General features: G+C 35.3%; 2 protein-coding genes across 3 annotated transcripts in view; one reads left to right on the forward strand and one right to left on the reverse strand.

The window, feature by feature from the left end:
- Window positions 1-6613: 6613 nt before the first annotated feature.
- On the reverse strand, window positions 6614-7546 carry LOC121374833 (trace amine-associated receptor 2-like). Its single transcript, XM_041501945.1, has one exon. The coding sequence runs from the start codon at window positions 7544-7546 to the stop codon at window positions 6614-6616; it is 933 nt and encodes a 310-aa protein (XP_041357879.1).
- Window positions 7547-21932: 14386 nt separating this feature from the next.
- Window positions 21933-25798, forward strand: part of LOC121375101 (cell cycle checkpoint protein RAD17-like) — a 34071-nt gene continuing 30205 nt past the window's right edge. The window contains exon 1 of one of the 2 annotated variants that reach the window (XM_041502340.1): window positions 21933-22045. The gene's annotated coding sequence lies outside the window, so the exon portion shown is untranslated. Of the gene's footprint in view, window positions 22081-25798 lie in introns of both variants that reach the window. The other variant, XM_041502341.1, reaches the window with a different exon arrangement.

Raw genomic sequence — 25798 nt, forward strand, 5'->3', positions numbered from 1 at the left:
ATAATGAACTTCATAGCCATCAAGGATGTGATGTGGGGGAACCGTGTCATAATTCCCTCCAAGTTACAAGACAAAGTTCTCCAAGAACTTCACGAATGGCATTTTGGTGTAATTAGGATGAAAGCTTTGGATCGAAGTTATGTTTAGTGGCCCCAAATGGATGCAGACATTGAGAAACTCTGCAAGTTATGTATTGATTGCAGCAACACACAAAGAGTGCCTAATGCGCCTCCAGTTCACCTATGGGATTGGCCAACAAGTCCTTGGCGACTAATACACATAGACTATGCTGGGCCTTTCCTGCATTTGATGTTTTTGATTGTTGTAGATTCTCACAGCAAATGGCTAGAAATAATTCCCATGAAGAATACCTCTGTATCACATATTTGCACGACTTGGACTACCCGAACAGGTAGTATCTGATAAAAGTGTTCAATTCATCTACAGCGAGTAAAGAGAAACAATGTTAAACATATTACCTCAGCGCCCTACCACCCAAGAACAAATGGACTGGTAGTGTTTCAAGAATGCAATGAAACATGCCAAGAATTATGGTACTGACTTAAACCAAAAGCTGAATACCTTCCTGTTATAATATCGAAATACTCCACATGCCACCACAAGAGAATCACCATCAGTCTTGATGTTTGGAAGAAGACTTGGGACTCACCTGGATTCTTTAAAACAGGACATCAGAAAAACTGTGCAATAGTCTCAAGTCAGATGAAAAGATCGGAGTCATCTGTGCGTGATTTTAAAGTTGGCAAAACTGTTATAGCAACAGCAATAAATGGATTCCAGCTACGATCAGTAGAAAAACTGGTCCAATATCCTATCAAGTTAATGTTGGACATAACATATGGCGATGTCATGCTGACCAAATTCAACCATCATTTCCAGAAAGAAATGGTAACCTAGACCATCAGTTACCTCATATATTGAATAGTGCTCCTGAATGCAGTGGTGATCCAGTTTGTGAAGTTCTTCAACCTATAGCTGCTCAAAACGAGAAGCCCTGTATCCCAGAACCAAATGTTGAGACAGAAACCTCGCAGCAGAATACAGCAAAATGTACATTTAGATATCCCAAAAGGGAGTGAAAGAATCCTACAAGTTAAATTTGTAACTTCCATGTGACAGTACTGTGTTTGGGCACAATAATCCCTGTGCAGTTCATACAAAACCAAGAGGTTCTTGTAATACATATGTTCACATTTATCATTTTGTTTTAATTCATTGACATTTAATTACAGGTGACTAAACATTAAAAACTGAACATTGAACTTTAGAAATCTTAGTGGGTAGGAATGTTATGTATTGACTTTAATAGACCTCTTTCACATTCCCATTGCGCATGTGCGCGAAGAGTAACGTCCCTTGCCGAATTGGACGGTATCGTTGCTATATACAAATTGGGGGCATGATCGACAGTAACTGTTGTCATAAGCGTTGTGAGTAGCTTCGTAGGAGCTGTGAATCTGTAGCGACTAACGTACATATTTCGTATAAGATGGTAAAATGGCTGTGAAAAACGGTCTACTAAAGTTTACATCGGAATGGTTTAAGACCAAAGGTAGTGAAACATTAACTTAGACGAAGTCTCTGGAGCCGCCTGTTAAGGGTTTTTTAACACCGCAAAATTAAAATATTCATACAATAAAATTAATGTGTTTGCTACTTTTAACAATTAGAAAAATAGTTAAATATTCACGCGGATTTCCAGTGATGTTTAATTCTCCACATGTATCAGTATTTAAAATTTAATAAAATATGCCTCCCCTTCCCCCTAAAAAAAACACCTTAACTCACATAGACCTTTAGCACAGCTCTATTTTCCCCTTATCGTTTCGTTAAAAAAAGACAGTCGTACAACTACTAATCAATGCTACATGTCTATCCACAAATTATTTATTTATGTATTTATTTACTCATTTATTTATTTTGTTATGTTATGTTATGTTATGTTATGTTATGTTATGTTATGTTATGTTATGTTATGTTATTTTATTTATACTTAACTCCAAAAGAAACGCGAATACGTAGATTGGAGGTTTTGAGTGCACTCATTGAAATACGTCCCAAAGTTCTTAAAATAATCGTTTCTATGAAAAACTTAAACAATTCGTAAAGATGAGATTTCATGTTATTGACATGTTAAAAATCGAGGTCGCATTGTCATTTGAAATGTCAAGGCCATGGCGCTTCTTCAATGGCGTCACATGCCACTCAAACATGTCCACTAATAGCGGGTGTGTCCGCCATTGCTGGCCATGACCGCCGCACACCTCCTACCCATGGAGAGGAAGAGGTTCCTGATGAAGGCCCTGGGCACGTTGTTGTAGGTGTCCACGACGACCTGGCGGAGCTGCTGCTGTGTCACCACGGGAGCAGGGCGTTGGTTCATCATGCGCTGAACCTCGTCCCACAAGTGCTCGATGGGGTTCAGATCCGGGCTTAAAGCTGGCCAGTCCATTGTGATGATGTTGTGCTGTGCCAGGAATGCCTGGGTGGCCCGTGCCGTGTGTGGCCTGGCGTTGTCGTGCTGGTAAACCATCTGACGGTGACCCGCGAAAAAAGGCACCACCACAGGCGTGAGCACTTCGTCGATGTAGCGCTGTGCTGTGACGCCCCTGCCGCGTCCTCGGCCGTTGTTGTCGAAGATGACAGGTTGTACACGACGTCCCCAGGATATGGCACCCCACAGCATGACGGAAGGCCCTCCCCAACGGTCCCTCTCCATAACACACGCATCTGTGAAGCGCTCACCTCGACGCCTCCACACCCTCATACGACCGTCGGCCCTATCTAAGCAGTAGCGGCTTTCGTCGGAGAAGCCGATGTTCTGCCACTGTCGGTTCCGCCACTGTCGATGCAGAACAGCCCAGTTGTGTCGTGCAAGGCGGTGTCGCTGTGTGAGACGTTGTCCAATGTACGGTCGACGACAGTTCAGATGGATGGCGATCAGACGACGTCGTACCGTGGTGTAGGAAACAGGGCGGTTGTGGGTTCCCACTGTCTGCCGGGCTGTTGTGGTGGCTGGTACGAACCGATCACGCATGTGAGTTCGGACGATGTAACGGTCCTGGCGCTGTGACGTCACTCTGGGACGGCCGCTACGTGGACGGTCGACGACGTTGTTGTTCTGTAGAAATCGGTCTATGAGACGGTAGATTGTCGAGACATGGACACCGAAAGCACGTGCAACCTGCCTGGCATCCATTCCGGCCTCCAAATTCCCCAAAGCTCTATGTCTGGAATCAGCGTTAAGTCGTGGCATCGTTGTATTGCTACTCGTAAAATGAGTTGAACATTGCTGTCTGGCGTTTCTTTTATACCCAGGCCTGGTAGTGTTTCACGTGCAATTCGCATCTTTCATGATCCACCCGTTTTGCATTCCAGATCGATTTTGGTCGTCAATTTCAGCACGTGCGTGACGTCACACTGTACTCGTTTTTTTCATGCGTTATGTGGAATTGGATACGCTGACAAGATGGCTATTGGTCAACTTAATCGATTTGTACATAGTTTATTCAAATGTGGGTTTTTTAATATTTTAAAATTTTCGCGTTTCTTTTGGAGTTAAGTATATTTTTATTTTTATTTTATTTTATTTTATTTTCATTATCATTTATATCAAATACATACAACTTCACTTGAAATAATATCTGATATTTACGAAGTTTTAAAACGTATATTGTGTGTGTGTGTGTGTGTGTGTGTGTGTGTGTGTGTGTGTGTAGCGTTATAACCTTATTTATTATTTTTTTTATTTTTTTTTATTTCTTTCTTTCTTTCATTTATTATTTACTTTTCACTATCACTTATATCAGTCACATACAACTTCATTTGAAATATCTGGTATTTACGAAGGTTAAATTTTTTAAATTATTATTTACATGTATTTATTTATTTATTTATTTATTTATTATTCAATTTATATTCTTTGTTTGATTGTTTCTTTATTTTCACTTCATCATCAGTTATATTAGTCATATACGACAACTTCGTGTGAAATATCTCGTATTTACGAAGTTTTTCATTCACCGTTTTAATTATTTCGGCTTAAATTCAGACTTGGCCTGTTTACTTTTGTTGATTGTCCGTCGTCCGAGGCATGGTTTTGCTTCAAACATTCAAACGAAGTACCTTATGACTGCGCATAATAAACCCTCATGAGTTTATAATAAAGAGACCATCCTGAGTTTGTAGCCATATTATCAAGCTGTCGGCTAGTCTAATCTGTTATAAATAAAACTTACATGTTTCTTAGGTTAAATAATCTTGCTTCGAATGTAAATAGCTGTATATGTAATACAGTTAAATTTCTGACTGTAATACAGTTACATTTCTAATGTTTTATAGTATCATAGCTCAAATTTCATATGTATCATTTAATTTTATTCCAAATACCGAACAAATTGTTTAATAACTTGGTGAAAAGAAATCCCGACAAGAATCCTGAATGTATTTATCTGTATAATGCTTTATAAATATTTAAATCATGTTAAATACAATAAATATTTGCATACATACACGCGCGCATACATTAATATTATTTCAGCCCATATCCGATATTTATTGCGTACGAATCCGAACCGATGGTTTGTCGGGCGTTAACAGCCAAATATTTTTATTTCGTGACAAGCAATAATTCATAAATGTCTCCAATAAATCGTGTTGGATGTCGACAGAATTTTCGGGTTCCCTACTGATAGAATAATTAATCATGGCGATATTCACATTCCTACTGCGTTGCCTCCCACTGTCTATGCCCCCCAAATATTTTTGCGAGATCTCGCGTGAGTTCGCGGTTTGCGTCCTCGAGTTACCCAGCAACTATTTTTTGTGGATATTTTCTTAATTGCAGGGGATGGCCTTCCTTTCACAAACTTTATAGCTTAGTCTACAGTATAAAACAGCGTATAGCTTAGTCTACAGTATAAAACAGTACAATATTGTATTGTATCGGGTCTTTCCTTTTCAAGCAACACTGAATAATACCAGTAGCGTGTGTTCATTAAATTAAAGTTGGCCAAATCACAATAGATTCACAATTCGGATCTAAAGTGTTGTCTACCCAGTATGCAGTTAACTTCAGTTCCATCAAGACTAATTTTAAATCTTAAGTAAAAGAATAAGATGGGGGGTTTATTTATAAGTAGAAAAAAACAACAGATAGTCCAAAAGAAATGTTCAATATAACTTAATTGTCTATTTGATTAGTAGAAAGAAATATCAAAGTTCACAGTTTATTCCAAAGGCAGATTGAGTTTATTGTTCACTGCCATATTATTTTGTGAAAATTGTCCATAGACGTTTTGGGACGTGGGTGTACAGCGAAACAGGAGGTGGTGTGAATCGGTTTCTGCATCATCTGTTCGGACCGGTACTACAGCCGGATGCGGTTTTATAGCAACAAAACTCAGACGTAAATGTTCTCAATTTTGAAGAAAAAGTAAATGCTTAAATAATATATCTCTGCAATGGAATATATTTTAGTGCTAACGAGAACACGTTCTGTTAGCAATCTTCATTTGAAGTTGGGTCATTTAACATGGATTTCAAAGGCAGATGACATCGGTGTTGTGAGACCCTACGTTGACAATTATATCGACATCACTGCTCCGACGACTCCGCTATAAGAAAAACTTATCGTTTGAAGTGGGATTGGACAGATCAAAGAACGGTTTCGTTTTCTCCGACACCTGTCTTTCGAGAATGAACGACTTCGCCCGAATGAGATTGGACGAATTCGCTGAACGCCTCCGGTCCAACGAATACATTCAAGGAAATCACTTGATGATATCCTTGAACAAACACCGTAGGTACAGGGTTCGCAGCTCGGTACCGGCTCCAACCCAGAGAGAGTTTTTAAGGGCTCAATGGGTATGACAACTACACCCTCTTCTCTCTCACTAACCACTACCCCACTGTCCTGGAGGTGTGTGCTCAGGACAGCGTGTTGGAACCTTAATTGGATATAAGCACGAAAATAAGTTGAAATGAAATTAACATCTCCAGTAAACGATCTTCTTTTGCTTTTTTCCAAGGGTTTAGGTACAAATGCTTTGCTCTTACACATTTTGAATCACCATACTCTTTGTCGTGTTTTTGTGAATGACCGAGAGCTTGACTGACTATAGCAGGTCAACATAAATCGTGTGACTTGATCTCTGAGATCGAATTTAGTTTGTTTTTACCAGATCATAAAACGTTTAGTGCTGTTCCTCTACCAGTGCCAAAGTAAGTTGACACAGTATCACAACCAGTAAGGCAGCGGCCAGCCAGTAGGGTTGGTATGATTAATGAGCAGTATTGTGTCTACTGCTGCATCGATAACCAAGACAGCTCGATCTTGCACTGGTGAAACCATTAGAATATTGCAGCATATACTGCCCTGGTGACAGAAATGTCATAGGATGATAAAAATATCATTATCATCTGCAACCACAAGTACGGTTGAAGTGTAATTTGCTGAACAAGACACAAACTCCTGGGTATTACATGCATGTCAGAGATCACGGATGTGCATAGAATAATATTTCAAATTAGGAGCTGTAAGTATTTCACACAAAAACAAACTTAAGTTATTTACGGGGTGAAAGCCTTTTGATCAATCAGTGGTAAGCGGTTGGACGTGCGCCCTTTTAAATCCCAAAAGGCACTTGTATGCCTCTCTGAACTTTCTGTTCTTGAAGCCGTAAATAAAATAGTTCACAGCCGTGTTACAAACATCTAACACTCGTAATACCTCCAGTATTAAAGGGTTATGTGAATAGTTTGATAACGTTCCCAAGAAATAGTAGACAATGTGCGGCATATAAAAACACAAGGATACCCCGTACGCCAGGACCATCAGGGTGGACTGCAACGAGGCTGGCTTCTCCATCTCCGACGTCTGCAGATTTCGATCTCGACATCTGAATTTAATTTCTGCAAACAAAACTCGCAAAAACGCCAACAGACCGAGAATCTGAAATATAATGACTATAGCTGCAATAATTCTAGTGTATGAACTTGGAAACAAAAGTGGGAAGTAGCATACGACTTCTTCTGACCATTGATCTATTCCAGAAAGCACAGGAAGGCTCAGAACCACAATTGCCGCAGCTATAGAAGCACTCCATATCGCATGAATCGCTGTCGTGGCGTGTGCGTGGTAGTGATACGGGAACTGAATTGCGTAGAATCGCTCAAGCGACAGAACTGCTTGAAACACAACGCTGGTTAGCGACACGGTCTGTGTTATGAATAAAACCACTAAGCAAGATGGCCTGACCGTGAAGAGGAATGGCATGTGTGTACGTAACAGATTGATGGTCGTGAACAGAGAGGCCACAAAGAAGTCGCTGATCGCTAGAGCTGCGATCATGATGTTACTGGGATACCTCAGATTCTTAAATCGACTGACGGCAGCAATTGTTAGAGCATTTCCTCCGACAGAGACAAACATTAGTATGATGGTTAAAATCATCAGCAAGATATTAATCGTCGCAGAGTCCTCCTTCGGCGATCGTGCACTGAATCCAGTGCTATTGGTTGTCATGTCAACTTGTTTTCACGACGTGTCCGTTGATAAATGAAAGGTAACCAAGCAATATTCATTAAAAAGGATAATTGATGGGTGTGGTTAAAACGTGACTGGGGATACACACACAAACAAAAATAAATTTCTATTGATATTCTACTGTGTTTCATTATTTATATAACATTTGTCATACTGATTATATTTCAAAAACAGTAAAATAATTTTACATTTATTTTTAAACTACAGAAATAATTACTTCATCGAAGAAATATTAAACGATGAGAGATATGTTTTGCTATTTCGTGTAGTAGAGTTGGGGTATAATCGTGCAAAATGTGATACTAACACGCAACTTGGCATGCAGTTAGGCCATCATGTGTAGAGCAAAACTTGATATAGAACCAACCTGGTGACGTCACAATTCACAATGGCCGCCAATTAACTAACTATTTCTCACTCTGTATCATATTGAAAAGTGTAAGGTATAAAATATTAGATCCGATGACACATTTCAGACAATATTATTACTACTTATGTGTTGCTGATATATATTAATCTTCTCTTTTTTTAATATGAATATGCTGAACAACAAAAGAAACACGTCTAATCACAAAAACCCTATATATAATAGCCCAATGGCTAAAGCCTAAATATCAATGGAATCGTTCACCTTTTAGAAAAGCTTGAAACTTGATACAAATCTTCTATTACTGAGATGTGTCAATTTAGAAACAGATATTAATATCTCCCTCTGTGACCGCCAATTTGAATTTTAAACTGACCGCCACCAGTTACAATTTTTTACTGAAAATCTCCGATTCTAAGGCAGGATTCTAGGATTTTTTGTTGGGGGGGTGCGGGGGGGGGGGGGGGGGGGGGGGGGGGCAACTGAGTAGTTAATAGTCTAAAACTCTTTAAACGGTTAAGAAGAGAATTTTCTTTAAGTTTCTATAATTTCCCACTACCTTGCCCCTCACCCCGCTAACTACGGCCCTGTAAACCTTTTCTCATGTTTTAATGAGCTGCGAATCTACCAGTGCATATAAAATGTAGGTAATATGTTCGCCATATCGGATTTAAAGATGGCCGCCATATGTAAACGTTTTCAATGAAAATTTCGAAACTAAAGCAGATAGGACCGTGGTTCCAAAGCCTCTATACATATTTTAGCAACTATAAAGCTGCTAATGCATGTAATTATTTGTATACATATTTACCAATATAAAATTACAAAAAAAGCACAATTGAAGATGCATCATGTTGAAATTATATTCATCTAAGTCACCTTTTTTAGGTGTTGAAAGTGTGCTTACATGTATATAACAAGATGCCAAAGTATTTCGAATTGAGGCTTACGCATATACTGTAAAACCACGTTTGTTTGTGGTGGTCAAATCCGTGGACTAGCGCAATCAACAAATTTCAGAACACAATGAAAATATAATACACCTATTCATATAATACGAACTTACCTTTTAGATCAATAAAAGTACCCATCTATATGTGTGCGTGCGTGTGTCTGTTTAGGAAAATCATGAAACTTTAAACCAACTAAAATAAAGCATTTCACAGTAGTTTACTAAAAGACCTCATCTGAATCATAAGGCCATGGTAATTGGTAAAAGGGGGAATTTGTTTATCGTGCATATATCTAATTAAGGTTGACACACACCGACCCTGCACATGGCCTCTGGTGTTGTCTGCGACTAAGTTTATTACAAAAGTGTATGTACATGTGATTACGTTGCTGGATCAGTAGGACTACATACTCGAGCTTTTACCATTGGACTCGATAAATCAGTCTATCTCTTACTACTATACTTATTAACACAAAACTATCGGCAAATGTGGCACATGACAAATTGGTAAAAAGAAATGAACTACAAATTTGTTTAAAACAGAAAATCATCGGTTATACATGTAGTCAGTACACAATACTGAAAATAATAATTCATTTTCCTTGTACTCTAGTACTGCACTTGATATTGTTACATTGCTAAGTTGCTGTACTAGTTTGGGAATAATATTTCTGTCAAGTCATTCATTCAGTGAGGCACGTGAGGAACAGACTGACAATATCATCCCCTGCATTAATGAATATGGTTCTTGATCCAAATATTAAACAGTGCCAGGTCTCATGGTAACCCAAGACACACACTTCCATATAATAACACTATATATTATAGCCTTACCATTCCACCAGATACAATATTAAACAGTGCCAGGTCTCATGGTAACCCAAGACACAAACTTCCATATAATAGCGCTGTATATTATGGCCTTACCATTCCACCAGATACAATATTAAACAGTGCCAGGTCTCATGGTAACCCAAGACACAAACTTTCATATAATAACACTGTATATTATGGTCTTACCATTCCACCAGATACAATATTAAACAGTGCCAGGTCTCATGGTAACCCAAGACACAAACTTTCATATAATAACACTGTATATTATGGTCTTACCATTCCACCAGATACAATAAAGCTGGAATTTGTTGATTGTCTTTATACCCATCAGACTATCCATTTTGTATGATCATATTCTATTTTGAGGAGATCATGTTAACTTGCTGAAGAAATAGAATAGATTTGTAACAACACCTCAGCACGAAAATTTGCTAAAGGAGTCAATTAGCGCTTGGAAGCCATGTGAATGGCACTTTCTATGCCCTTACCCCCTCATCACCTGCCTGTTTTCCTTCTATCTCCCTTGCTGCATCCCACAGATGACAAGTCCAAATCTGATGAAGAAACGATTGCGTTAGGGGTGACAATCACATAAAAGCAAGTTGGTCTTCTTCCCCTGACATACACGGACATTTTATTTGCAGAGCCAATACCCAAAGAAATATAATTAGCATTAATGACCGATGGTCCTATGAGACCCCAGACAACCAATCAATAGACTGAACAAGAATACAAATGGCTTAACATGAACATGTTTTGAGGAATAAAAAGTAGATGTTGAAGATATTATTTCCTGGGATGAATACTATGTACATTTTATGAAAAATAATACAGTGGAAATATCCATAATTAATTAGCAAAGAAATATGGCAAATCAAAAGTGATTTCATAGATGGATGTGTGTCATCCATTGCAACTATTAAAGCAAATATTGTTACAAAGAGAACTGTGTAAAGCTTTATTAATGCAGTATACGTTATCAGAACCAATAGAGTTCATAAAATCACAGCTGCTTCGCTTTAAAGTTTGCAGAAGAAAACATGTTACACTCACAATCTCACAATGGAAAAGACATGTTCAAATATTGGTCCACGTTTCTTGACTTAATGATAACTGTACTGACGTTTGTGTGGATTCTGCTGGTATCCAACTTCCACATGTATGAAGAGTCAGTGGAAACATTGGTACTCAGGTTCTTTGAATTAGACCATTCCAGCATTGCTCCTTGTACACATTTGGGACACTTCCAAACGTCCAGATGATCATCCCCAATTTTTTGTCGTGAAAATGATAATGAATCGTATTGCTTTAGGTCGTGGTGTGAAATAGAAGAATACTAAAATAATTGTGATTTCCAGGCACTTTATCGGAATTTTAAGAAAGTGTTTGTTTTAATTAGTTTTATATGATAATTAACACGATGATGGTTATATACAGGGCGTTTGTAAGTAGACTCGTTTCTTTTGTTGTGCAGTATATCCATATTTTGGGGCGAATATGGTGAACATATACATTACTTTCTTTTCATACGCACCATTAGATTTATAGTTCCTTGAAACATGAGTATAGATTTTGGTATGATGGTTTTATGTGCCTTAGAATAAGAGTTTCAATACAAATTAAAGCTAATGGCGGCCATTTTGAAATTCAAAATTGGGACCACCAGGGGAAGGCATTACTTTTTTTATGTCCTAATTTTAAATTGACCCCACAATGATACAGAACATCTGTGCCAAGTTTCATTGTTACTTGGTCCTTGGCCACTGGGCTAATGCAGGATATTTGTGATTAGATGCATTTCTTTTCTTTCTTTTTTTTTCAGTATATTAGTATTTTTCTAAAATAATTATTAATATACAACAGCAACACATAAATAGTAATTATATTGTCTAATATTCTATGACTTGCCCCTTTACATGTGTTACAAACCGAGTAAGAAATAGTTACTTGGCTGCCATTTTGAATTGTGACGTCACCTGTCCAATAGAAGTCACTGCCAGGTTGGTCCTATATCACATTTTACTCTACACATGATGGCCTAACTGCATGCAAAGTGGTATGTTAGTATTACATTTTGTACTTTTTTACTACTGCATGTCACAACTCTACTACATTAACTAGTAAGACGGTTTCCATTGAAGAATAGACAAATATTCTTAAATTCATAATTTATAATTTTATTATTATTATTATTATTATTATTGCTTTGTTATGTTGTTGCTTTTGGTTGGGTTTGAGTTCTTTGTTGTTGTTTTGTTGGGGGTGTGGCATATGTGTTTTCTTGGGGGTGTTGGGGGATGTTGTTTCATTTGGGGGGGGGGGGGTTGGGGGTTTCTTTTTTGTGGGGAGTGTTGTTTGTTTTCTTTAGGTGTGTGGGTTGTTTTTTGCTTTGTTTTGTTTGGGGGGGTTGGGGGGGGGGCATGTTGAATGGGTTTTTCCTGTGTGATTTTGTTTTGAGAACTATAAATGAAGGTTATAAATAGAGAATAATACATGAGTGGCCATTAGATACCATTTATCTTACAACGAGTTAAAATATATCTAACGAGCGAAAGCGAGTTGGATACGCTTTTAAACAACGAGTTGTAAGATAAATGGTATTTGACGGACACAGATGTATTATTCTATTTCTTACATATCCTCAGAAATCGGTGTTTAAGCACATTTTAATATACTTTTCGACTAAAATTTATTTACAGCCCTTGCGCTTGTACGCATCACAGATTGTCGGATTGTCAGGTTAACTATACGTCACAGTGTAATTGATTTCTACAGTGCTGTTGTTGGTTTTTTCATTGGATGTATGGCATTGGTGACCTGGTCATCACATAGGAGCAGCCAGTCGTATGTCTTGAAATTGTTAACAAACGTAGATATGTCAACAAGTGTATGATGTTGTCACCAACGGATGTGTAAGAACAATGAATAATTACGTATATCATTTCTAAACTTACAAATTGTAATTGTAATTACAAATTAGCATCTGTCTGCGTAGCTATTAGAATAAAGCAACTTTTAACAGGGCTTCTAGATTATGGTCGCCCCACTCCCATGGCTAGTGATATTCAATGTTGGGCTAGTAAACAACTACTACTGCCATGTCTGACGGCTATTGAAAAAAAAAGAGTTAAATATTGCAGTTAAGTCTATTTTGTAAATATGAATATCCTGCCCCCACCCAACCCCCAATGTTATTGTTTTTAAGCTCTATCTCCCTCTTTAGGTGACATATTTGATTATTACTATTATTTATAAACTTGTATTAACTTAAAGTAAAGTAGGACTATTGAATTTTTAATTGTGGCTAGTAAAACTATTTTAATCACTGATCCCATCGCAAGTGGATTTTAAAAAAATTCTAGAAGCCCTGCTTTTCATTTAATTATGTACGAAGGAAAAAAGGCTTTATATATGAACGCTTTATTGCTTAAATGTAAAACACTATAATATTTTACATGGAAGTGAGCCTGGTAACATATTAGCCTGCGCTAATACATTTGGTCGATTTTGTAAATGTATTTCTTTATTAAGCATCAGTGCTATTTTTACATAAAACGCTAGATTGTTTTTCTACAACGAAACCTTCTTTCTCAAAATTTATTTATATCAATCAATCAACTCTTTATTGTATTTAAGGCCATAAGCTATATACATGAACTCATATATTGATGTTTACAATATATGACAGCTGTTTTGGCCACAACACTAAACAACACAACATTTATTATTTCATATTACATTTTTAAAATTATCTAAGCTTGTGGTCAGCTTTACCATTCTTTGAACGACTGGCCCCTGGTGCAGGTGACAGTATTTTCAAGTACAGTAGGATATAATTATACATGCATGATTTTACAATATAGATTCCTAAATTTTTCAAAACATTTTAATTCCTTTCATTTATATCACGTGTGATATTATTGGAATTCCAATTCGAACTTCTTCACAGTATAAGAGGAATTACTATTTGTATATTTGAATAAAGAAATTAACAATTTGCTGATGATAAGTTATACTTATGACATTTTTCTCTAACTTAGACTTACAATTCATATCATGAATATAGTTAAATATATAATAAGTTTAAATTAAAATAAAGTGCAAAAAAATGTTTGGACCAGCTTCTTTTGCAAATGTCATGACAGTAATGTGAAAATAGTTAAATCTAAACTTGTGTGAGACAAATATCTCATGTATAACACTGACGTATAACACAAGCATTGAATTATTTTCTTTTTTAAGTTGGCCTAAAATAAAATAAAATAAAGAGTAAAAACGTTCCTTTTGCAAATGCCATGACGGTAACATGCAAAGAGTTAAATCTAAAGTTGTGTGAGACTAATATATCAAGTAACAATTCAACAGACAATTCTAAAATATTCAGGCATTTAATTCTGATTTTACGTTGGCAAAACTTTTAATTGTAAATTGGGGTAATTGCAGATGCATTTAAAAATGTATATTTGTACAATTAAAATTTCTCTTTTATATATTTGTAGAAGATATACGATTTTACGGAACGTTTTAGATAAATAAATAACATTGTTTAATAGAAAAAGATTATATTTGTTATGACTTGCATTGAATGCAATTAGTGTTATTTTTGCTTAATATAATAACTTAGAAATATATTGAAGCTTGCTCATTTATCTGTGTAAAATGGTCTTCATCTTTTGAAGATTTTTTTAAAAACATTTCTCTTTTTAAATATTTCTGTCACCCATTCGTACAAAAGACAGCTTTGATACCATAATATGGTATCAGTTGGGCTTTTAACTCTATGTTATTAACGATACATACTAATTGAAACGGATCTCTTAATTTATTATTCTGTTCTTAATAATATGCATGAATGATTAATTGTCACATTATATTTTAATTTTGACTATCATATTCCATATATGAATACGAGTGTCCAAACGTTCTGAGAAGTTCTGATTCGTTCACTTTGGAGCCATTGGCATCTTAACTATAATAATATCCGATATTTCACAGCGATCAAGACCAATCGTATTCTAATTGGTATGTTGACATATAGATAGATAAATATATACATACATATACATACATACATGTATATGGAGAATAATGGTTAAAAAATAAAACACTCACTTTTTTGCAATGTTCCTTTAATTCGGATATATATCATATAATATCTTACATTTTAAGTGCAATCAAAGTATGTGATATTTTTCAGATCACATACTTTAAGAATTGGATAACTTTGCAAATTAGATGTAAATTAATCGAAGGAAGGAAGGAGAAGGAAATGTTTTATTTAACGATGCACTCAACACATTTTATTTACGGTTATATGGCGTCGGATAAATTAATCGAGGTCACGGCACTAGGTTTATTGACGTTTAAGCAAACGTACTAGGATGACACTCTATAATTGACGTATGCATTCATAGTCATCAAATAAAAACATTTTAATTGTAATTTTACACTGAAAGCGTTATGCACTAGTTTATTTTGATGTAAAGACATCCAAAATGACGTCATTCGAGTTTGTCGTCATTACCATTAAAAAAGACACCGCGCCAGATATTCTTACGTCATTTGAATATCTAGTAATGGCGGACTGGAATTAAAGTTGCGTGTACAGTTTACAAAAACACGTTGTATTAAGCTTGAGATTATATGATAAAGAGATTATTAACCTCGTATGCTTCGGTATCGTCAATATCATATGTTAGGAATAAAAATATGTATTATGCTCGCCATATACAGCTTATTACCAGGGTGTTTTTCGGTATCGTCGATATCATATATTAGGAATAAAAATATATATATACAGTGAAACTCCTGTAACCCGGACACGCATGGGACCAAGTAAAATGTCCGGTTTTCAGGGAATTCCGGTTTACAGAGGGTCCGGTTTTGAAAGGTTTCACTGTGTATATATATATATATATATATATATATATAGAGAGAGAGAGAGAGAGAGAGAGAGAGAGAGAGAGAGAGAGAGAGAGAGAGAGAGAGAGAGATATATATATATATATATATATATATATATATATATATATATATATATATATATATCGCCCGCAACTTGCAGATTTGCCACGGTGCATTCTGTTGAGCTATTTCACTCAAGCATATGGATGGGGCCTACAGGCTACGCGGTCGATCCCTCTTACGTGCTCGAAACAGTGAGCAAACCTGGCATTGGCTAGTATGTATCGATGTATGAATATCTATATATTATATGTATGTCTGGTGTGACCATTACATACATAAATAATATCGCACTAGCGCAGGGAATAATTAAATCCTTTCTGGCCTTATAAATTGTCTCATGCTTTTGCTGGGGCTTGAACCTGTGTCACCGAATCGCCCGCAACTTGCAGACTTGCCACGATACGTTCTGAGCTAGTGAGTCATCCATAGAATGAATGCTCTTTAATTTATCCATATGCATGGGACCTACAAGATATGTAGTATGTATATAGAGAGACAGACAGACAGACAGACAGACAGACATTGCAATTTGCGGGCGAATCGGTGCCACAGGTTCGAGTCCCAGCAACGGCAATGGGACAATTTGTGAGGCCAGAAAGGATTTAATTATCCCCTGCGCCAGTGCGTTAATATCTATGTATGTAATAGTCAACCTCGACATACATACAATATATAGATATTCATACATCAATACATACAGAGAGATAGAGAGATAGAGAGATAGATCTGGGCTTCTGCCACTACTAAGGAAAATGTTGATCAAATACAAGGATGATCGATGAGTCGCCACAAGCCACGTAGCCAATACATAAGTCACGTAGCCAATACATAAGTCACGTAGCCAACACGAGAGTTGAGGATATTGTGACTTTGAACTCATTGGAACATCCACCAGATTTCTACCTCTTCCCAAACTTGAAGAAAGAGCAAACATTATGCGAATGATAATTACAGCATTTCTGCTATGAAGGACTCTTTACACTACAAGGAGGAAGTCTTCATAACCATTGGTATCCAAGCACCCCAGCATCGTTGGCAGTAATGGCTCAAAACCTTTGAGCCACCCATATAAAATTTATCATTCCCATTTCCTATATTTTCTTTATACTCTGTCACACATACACACACACACACACAGAGACACACACAAAGACAGACATACACACAGAGACACATACACAAACATACACACATACACACACAGATACACACAGAGACACGTACACATACACACATACACACACATACATACAAACATACACACACAGACACACACACACACATACACACACAATACACACATACACAAACACACAGACATACACACAGACACATACACAGACATACACATGCACAGACATACACACATACATAAACACACACAGACACGAATACACACACACACAGATACACACACACACACACACATGCACTGACAGACAAACACACACATACACGCATACATACACACACACAGACACACATTTAAATGTAGATATTTTTAGGGAAAAGGATTGATTTACCCTTAAAACTTAGCAGATTGTTTCAAAATGATTGGTTTGAGTGATGTTAAATATATAAAGTAGTCATTTCTTAGTTTTTGCAACCATTATAGAATATTGGTTTCATGCAATGATAAAATATCTCTGTATCAGAAGGGGCGGGACGTAGCCCAGTGGTAAAGCACTCGCTTGATGCGCGGTCGGTTTCGGTGGGCCCATTGGACTATTTCTCGTTCCAGCCAGTTCACCACGACTGGTATATCAACGGCAGTGGTATGTACTATCATGTCTGTGGTATGGTGCATACAAAAGATCCCTTGCTATTAAAAATGTAGCGGGTCTCTAAGACTATATTATGTCATAATTACCAAATGTTTGACATCCAATAGCCGATGCTTAATACGTCAATGTGCTCTAGTGGTGTTGTTAAAGAAAACAAACTTTAAACTATTAAAAAGTGAATGCGAGAATTGAAATGATTGCCATATAGAAAAACTTGTTTTTTTTATCTATAAATTACTCTTTGGGGAAAATATATAGAATGTAAAATATGGCCACGTCTTACTATTGGCGGCCCTTTTCATGGCCATCGTGGATTTAAATGATGATGCAATATCTCAGTTAACAAGATTTTATTATAAATTAATTCCTTTTCCCATAAAATTAATTCAATAACATACAAATCTCTTCCTAGTTAATGTAAAATGTGATAAATTACGATTTCCATGTTCTAGCCAATACCATGTCGGCCATCTTGGATTAAAATTATGTGGTAATGCCTTAATTAGCTGGGAATATTTCATAATGAATTCTTGGTGAACGTTGACAAGGGCATTTCAGTTTGTGTGATTAAACTTAGCTATATAATGACATACAGATTAATACTGAGAAACGTTATTAAATTTTACTAAAATTCAGTTTCTGACCTTAAGCTGCCCTCCAGAAAAGTCCACCATGATGTTTTGAGATCCAGATACATACCCCTATCAAATAAGCATAGTTAAGTTTGGTGCCCTCGGATGGTACCATTTGGTCAAATTTGGGGTCTTGGCTCGTGGACTAATGTAGCAAAATCAGATTTCTGTTTTCATTTAGTACCAAGTACTGCAATCAGCATATTAGTCCGAAGGGACGTATAATGTGTGGTTCCTCTAAAGTATCAAAAGTACCGGTATTGACATAACGTGCCCTGTGCACTATTATTATTCTGCGTTCATTTGGTGCTCGTGGATATCGTGAATTTACAAGTTCCAAACTGTGAACACTTCACGAAGTGGAAAGCGTTCAGGCGATTTATAGACAATCTGCACTGTCACTCCAATCTCACACTCCCCAACTCATAATGGGAACAATGATTAGTGTTTGTTCTGTCATTTGTCCACGAGTTGTGAAGATAGACACAAAATCCTATCTCAGTTCTCAAGTTGTGTTCACGGGTTAGTTCGTCAAACGAATGCGCTTCGCAACTTGTGAAATGGGAAATACTTTACATTACTTCAGCTTATTGTCGTCCTTATATCCAATTTTAGGCTATATCGTGATATATCAACACTAATCATTTATTGCAATTTACTTTCATTCACACGGGATAGAATGACGAACAGTATATAGTGTCACTCACAACATAATTTTCCATATATAACTTTCTTTCTTTCAATGTTATCAAGTGTCTTAAAAGGGTTTTATTTTGGGGAGTATTATATAAAAAAGGGGTTTAGATATTGGGGGGGGGGGGGGAAAATAATTTTAAAATACATTTAAAAACGTTAAACATATAAAGACGGGATAGAATGACGAACAGTATATAGGACGATGACAGTACAACTTTCATATAATTTACGTTCATAAACACGGGATAGAATGACGAACAGTATATAGTGTCATTCACTACATAATTTTCATTCATTCTTTCAATGTTATCAAGTGTTTTAAAAGGGTTTTATTTTGGGGACTATTATATTTTAAAAAGGGGTTTAGACTTTGTGGGGTGGATAATTGAAAAATTCATTAATTTTTTTTAAACATATAAAGACGGGATAGAATGAGGAACAGTATATAGGACCATGACATTACAAATTTCATATAATTAACGTTCATTCACACAGGATAGAATGACGAACAGTATATAGTGTCACTCACAACATAATTTTCCATATATATCTTTCTTTCTTTCAATGTTATCAAGTGTCTTAAAAGGGTTTTATTTTGGGGAGTATTATATAAAAAAAGGGGGTTTAGATATTTTGGGGGGGAAATAATTGAAAAATACATTAAAAGTGTTAAACACATAAAAACGGGATACAATGACGAACAGTATATATAGGACGATGACATTACAATTTTTAAAATAATTTACGTTCATTCACACGGGATAGAATGACGAACAGTATATAATGTAACTTTATAAATAATTTTCCATATATAAAGTTAATTATTTCAATGTTATCAATGTATATCAGGTGTCTTAAAAGGGTTTTAAATGAAAAATACATTAAACATATGTTAAACATATCAACACGGGATAGAATGACGAACAGTATATAGGACGATGACATTACAAATTTTATATAATTTATTTTCATTCACACGGGATAGAACGATGAACAGTATATAGTGTCACTTACTACATAATTTTCAATATATAACGTTAATTCTTTCAATGTTAAGGGGACATTCCCGAGTTTGCTCCATTGTAAGATGTTTCCGACTAATAAAATATTTCTACGATTAAACGTTCATATTAAATATATTTTCTTGTTTAGAATATCAGTGTCTGTATATTCAATGTGTTTTTGGTCGTCTTAATATTTCTAACAAGCCCAAACTGGATTTTATCTTCAAATAATTTCGTACGTACGAAAAAACAATATTTTAGGAAATAAAATAAAATTTAACCTAGTACAAATATTAGAACGACCAGAAACACGTTTAATATACAGCCACTAATATTTTATGCAGAAAAATATATTTGATGTGTAATTACAATCGTTAAAAAGTTTCTGTTAGTCGATAGCATCTTAAAAAGCGCAGCAAACTCAGGAATGTCCCTTTAACGATGTATATAAAGTGTATTAAAAGGAAATACATTAAAAATGTGTTAAACATATAAACACGGGATAGAATGACAAACATTATATACAACGATGATAATAATAATAATAATAGTTTAAAATTGCCGTTCATTAACACAGGATAGAATGACAAACAGTATATAATGTCACTTAATCGGCTACCGTCTACACGTGGAGTGAGAGGAACATCGAAGTTGAAAATCCAAGGGGGTGGGGAATTTCTTCTCTTTTTTTAGTAAAATATGTCAATGATGATTCTGATTTACAACCTTTAACTAAAAATGTGTTTTAATTTTTTTTTTTTTTTTTTTTTTAATAATTGGCAATAAAAGGAAAGGAATTAAACCAGTAAAGGAAAACACATACAGCTGTTGTGAAAACGGATTTAGGTTGTCTCGAAAAATAGTTTGTATGAATTTTTTTTTTTTATATTAATTTGTTTTTATTATATGGGATATAGTTTGTTTTATTTGTATTTAATTTTGGTATGGTAATTTGGTACATATATTTCTTAATTGGTATATAATAATTTACTTATTAACTAAGCTTTGAAAAATTTATTATTATTATATTAAGGATAAATTATTTAAGAGTTTTATATTGAGCAGTCATGAGTAAACTATATTAACTAAAATTACAAAAATACTTTGTCATTTTTTGAAATGGCAAAAAGTACCGTGTATACCTAAATTTATGTCGAGTAGATCACGTTTTTCGTACGTTATTACTTTTTGTATTTTGGTTTCGTTTGTTCGAATTCTGATCGTTGTTTTTTTTTAGGCGTCAAGGTAGAGTGTTCATTTTTCAGTGGATGGATTTTATGTTAAGTGCTGAAATCATCCTAATTCGTTATAATTGTATTTATGTCTTAATTCGTGGTATGTGTAAATAAAAGTTGATGTGTGTTTTCATTTCATGTCTTGCACTATACTAAAGTGAAACTATCACTATTGTAAACAGCTACCTTGAAAGCTATATCATATAATATATATATATATATATATATATATATATATATATATATATATATATATATATATCGATATATATATATATATATCGAATGTGGGGAACTAATTAATGGTCCGTTGCAGAATTAGGTGGCCCGTTACACAGCAAAACAAATATTTATAGAACATTTTTAAACAGAAGAAGACTTCAAATAAATATTTAAATGTTAAAAGAATGAACAGTATATATATTAAAATAAATGTTTAATGATGCAACAGCCTAACAACAAACTGGCCAAACTGGAAAAATTAATGAAGTAATAAACCCATAACATACAAATTCATGAAATATAATTATATATTTTAATTATATTTAAACAATAACAAAATTAAAATTAACACAACAAACGATAAATGAATGCACAACAACAAACACTAATAAAACGAAATATTTTTATTAGGGAAAATACATAAATGAAATTTTTAAAAGGTTCTACTAATCGATAAATTATACACAATACATAATTTAATGGTAACAGTATATAATGTATGAAAACTTACATCATTTCATTATGAAATTATTTTAAGTAATACAAATATTCCCGTATATTTATTTGACGGGACAGAATCACGATATAGGTTCAAGGGCTTCTAATGAACGCAGCCTAATGTACTGACGACTCGAGCATGCATTTATGACGATGCTCCAAACAGGAAGTGGAGGAATTTATGTAACACTAACTAATCAATGGCGGCTTCCTTGAAACATGGCAAAAATATGTTTTTGACGATATTTTAGTTGAAACTCAGGGGACAGTATTCGAAATCTGAGGTAACCGAAAGTCGGTTCAAGTGCTTTTTACCTAGGTAACCAATTGTTCGGTTACGTGAATTATATTTGCGTAACCTGTGGGTTACCTACCGGTCTCGGTGGCGTCGTGGTTAGGCCATCGGTCTACAGGCTGGTAGGTTCTGGGTTCAGATCCCAGTCGAGGCATGGGTTTTTTAATCCAGATATCGACTCCAGACCCTGAGTGAGTGCTCCGCAAGACTCAATGGGTAGGTGTAAACCACTTGCACCGACCAGTGATCCATAACTGGTTCAAAAAAGGCCATGGTTTGTGCTATCCCTGTGGGAAGTGCAAATAAAAGATCCCTTGCGGCTAATCGGAAAGAGTAGCCCATGAAGTGGCGACAATGGATTTCCTCTCAAAATCTGTGTGGTCCTTAACCATATGTCTGATGCCATATAACCTTAAATAAAATGTGTTGAGTGCGTCGTTAAATAAAACATTTCTTTCTTTCTTTCTGTGGGTTACCTGATCGGTTATCTAAAAGTTAGTAGTTACGTTGAAATTATTATTATATTTTAAAGGCACTCTGTCACAGATTTAGTGGGTCCTCTTTATTTCTCTAAATATGTATTATAAATGAAAATTACATTAATATGGAATACCAAAACATTTTAATTGAATCACGATTGAGGGAATCCTATGACAACCAGTGACTGAGTGAGCAGCTTCATTTTTAAAAATGTATGAGGAGTCTAAAACCTGCGACAAAACAGAGTATTGATGAGGCTATATATACAACAGCCATGTAAAGTACCCTTGAATTTTATATACACGACCACCGTGTATAGAGACTTAAATATAATTTTAAAAATATTATTTCTTGACAAAATCAGTCCTTGCCTTTTGAAAATACCAAGGCGAGTGAAAAATCGCACACCTCAAAACACTTAAGCGAGTGAAAAATCACACTCATCAAAATGCTAAGGCAAGTGAAAACCAAGCATTATTAATCTATAAATTAACTGGTACATGTATGTAAATGCAGAGACATATGTTGCAAAAATTAACCAATAAACCAATAATGTTTTCTTTTAATTTTATGTTGTTTGGTTCATTAGTGTAGTCTGACATGGTTTGATGAACGTGCAGCTAAACATATATAGGAATCAACTTGTCTTGAATTTCATTATTATGTAAAACGAACATGATTAGGATAGTTAGGATCGGAAAAATCCACTGGTTCCAAGGAGGTGGTTCATGAACTACGACCCAAGCATCTCGGGTGTGCACTACCGACTCACACTATAAAAAAACATATTTTTTTTAAAAATAACTTGTGAAACGTAGGCCTGCAATTACTTCAATTGATAGTGTTTTTTAATTCAACAATTACGCAGCCAGTCTCCCTCCCTCAACATTTTGTAACACGTCATTTGACCTACCGCTACAAGTTACGAACGGCTCCGACAGGGTTACATCATTGATCTAGAATGGCCCCAATGTTGTTGATAAAAAAATATACAAACTCTGACAAAATCTGTCATTACAAAGGATTTTATTCCAAACGTGGGATGCCATAATAAAGATAATAACAAACCCCATAATTTTAGACACCATCATCAATGCGTAATAAGTTGTCAAGTAGACCAGCGTGTGCATGCAGAATTCCAAGAATAAAAATAATCTGACCCCGATAGCTTTGATTGGTCAATATGCCACAGACTACTGCGCATCTAATCATGTTCCAGTCACTTGGTCTGTGACTTTCTAACTAACGAAACAAAAACTAAATGGTCAGCAATGATCATTGATTACTGTTACTATAGTGTGTACATATATACAGGGATGTCATTAATAGCCGATTTTTCGCCGGCTATCGAATCAATTGTCGCTGGGTATCAAACTTCCAGTAAACAATGCTTGTCGACCTTTTGTTGATTAATGGCCGCCTATAATTTGATTTTTATTTTTAATGACATCACTGATATTCATATATATTTAAATGGTGTTTTATTTGATTTTTTTTTTAAAGATTAAAAAGAAAAATAATAGACGTAAAAAAAATACCTAGGCTTATTCCTACATACCTATTATCATTTCTTTTCCTTCTTTTTATTATTCCGTCTCAATTTTATTTCCTTCTTTTTTTAAAAGAAAGTATAAAATTATATGATTGCCATTTTCGGGACCTCACATAAGCTTTGTAGGCTAACAATTATGAACTAATCGAAACATTTTTACTAACTTCGCTGATTTCCGTAACGAGTTCATTTGTGTAGGCTACAGAAGCAAATTTTTTATTCAGTCCCTTTTCTCTTTTTGTCATAACTATATGAACAGTATAAATAAATGAGTTATCCTTATCAGACGTTGTGATCTATTACCTTACAAAAGTGGAATGTTTTTAATTAATAATAAGAAGTTTTGACCAGACTGGTACGTCTTTGAAGATGTCTATTAAACCTGTGTTTTCCAATTTGTATAGCAAAGGTAAGTACCAGTCATATATTAAAATCTTGCATGCACGCTACCATTCTCATAACTTTTTTTTTCTGGTATTATCAAACGGATCTTTCTATCAGCTACATAAGATAAATAGTTGGAATCAATATACAAAATTACTTTATGTGCGCTGTTTGTTAAGTGTAACGTGCGTTATTTTTCACACTCGCCAGATTGAAATTACGTGCGTTGTGCGAGTGCACCCGCACACCTTAAAAAGCAAGGTCTGCAAAATAACTGCGAATGTATACGCTGAAAGAAAATAATAGTTGGAACATAGACTCCCCTTTTGTGCTTAAAGGAAGGGACAATTAAGTCATTTGGCCTGGTATGCATAGTCAACGATATATAATACACATTATTGCTTAATATCAACAAGTATATTCGTATAGTTAATAAAATGCTTAAATGTGACGGCTATTATATATAACGGGCACAGCCATTTTGTACCATCCCAGTGAATATGCCCTCTGGCAAACTGGTGGTTACGTAATACCTAACGTGTCACATCAGGAATTAGTCTTCAAACTGAAGAAACAAAACATACCTGATTTTTGCGAATGCATCACAATGTTCTGTAACAATAGCCATCCCAGTAAGCCAGCAACAATCATATATTGTTTTTCAATACAAAATAAACCACCATTGTCAAAGTGTTGAAATAACTGTACTATGTTTTCTACATAAATTAATCCACGTACTGAAATAATAATCGGAGTGTTTTCTTGGTTAATTGGTCTTTTCTTTCTATGGCCTGTACCTGTGGTTCCTGATTGGCAGGTGTATATTTAGACGGTCCCCAGACACTGTGTCTAGACACCCTAAAAAGACGTGCCTCTTTTACTAAGATCACAGGGTATTGTGTGGTAACCGCACAGATACCCCTCCAATCGTAATGGGCATTATGACTAATATGAGCCACCTGCTTTATTACTGTAAGTAATTCTGTAAAACCCTTGATTAAGTAGACTTTCCCATCTAAAATCACAAAACTGACCAATTACGTTGTCCCAAAGAAAAGAAAAGTATCACTTGGGTATCGTGAGTGGTCATTTTTGCTCAAACGAACCTATAGGCCTAATAATATGCATTTTTCTTTGGATTTTGTAAAAAAGAAAAATACTATAATTGCATTTCATTCTGTTGATGCAAATTGAAATATATTTAGTTAAATAGTTTATTATACTATCAAGTCATTTATGTTGTTTTACAAGTCAGGTTGATGAAACCGAAGCGCCGTGTCATAAATTAGAGCGTTTGTTTATACTGCATAGAGGAGATGGAAGGAT

Source organism: Gigantopelta aegis, chromosome 6, assembly GCF_016097555.1.
Source record: "Gigantopelta aegis isolate Gae_Host chromosome 6, Gae_host_genome, whole genome shotgun sequence".
NCBI classification, from domain to species: Eukaryota; Metazoa; Mollusca; class Gastropoda; order Neomphalida; family Peltospiridae; genus Gigantopelta; species Gigantopelta aegis.

What these genes read in the sequence shown, in the direction of transcription:
- LOC121374833 (XM_041501945.1), bottom strand. Translation starts at nt 7,546, where the DNA reads ATGACAACCAATAGCACTGGATTCAGTGCACGATCGCCGAAGGAGGAC.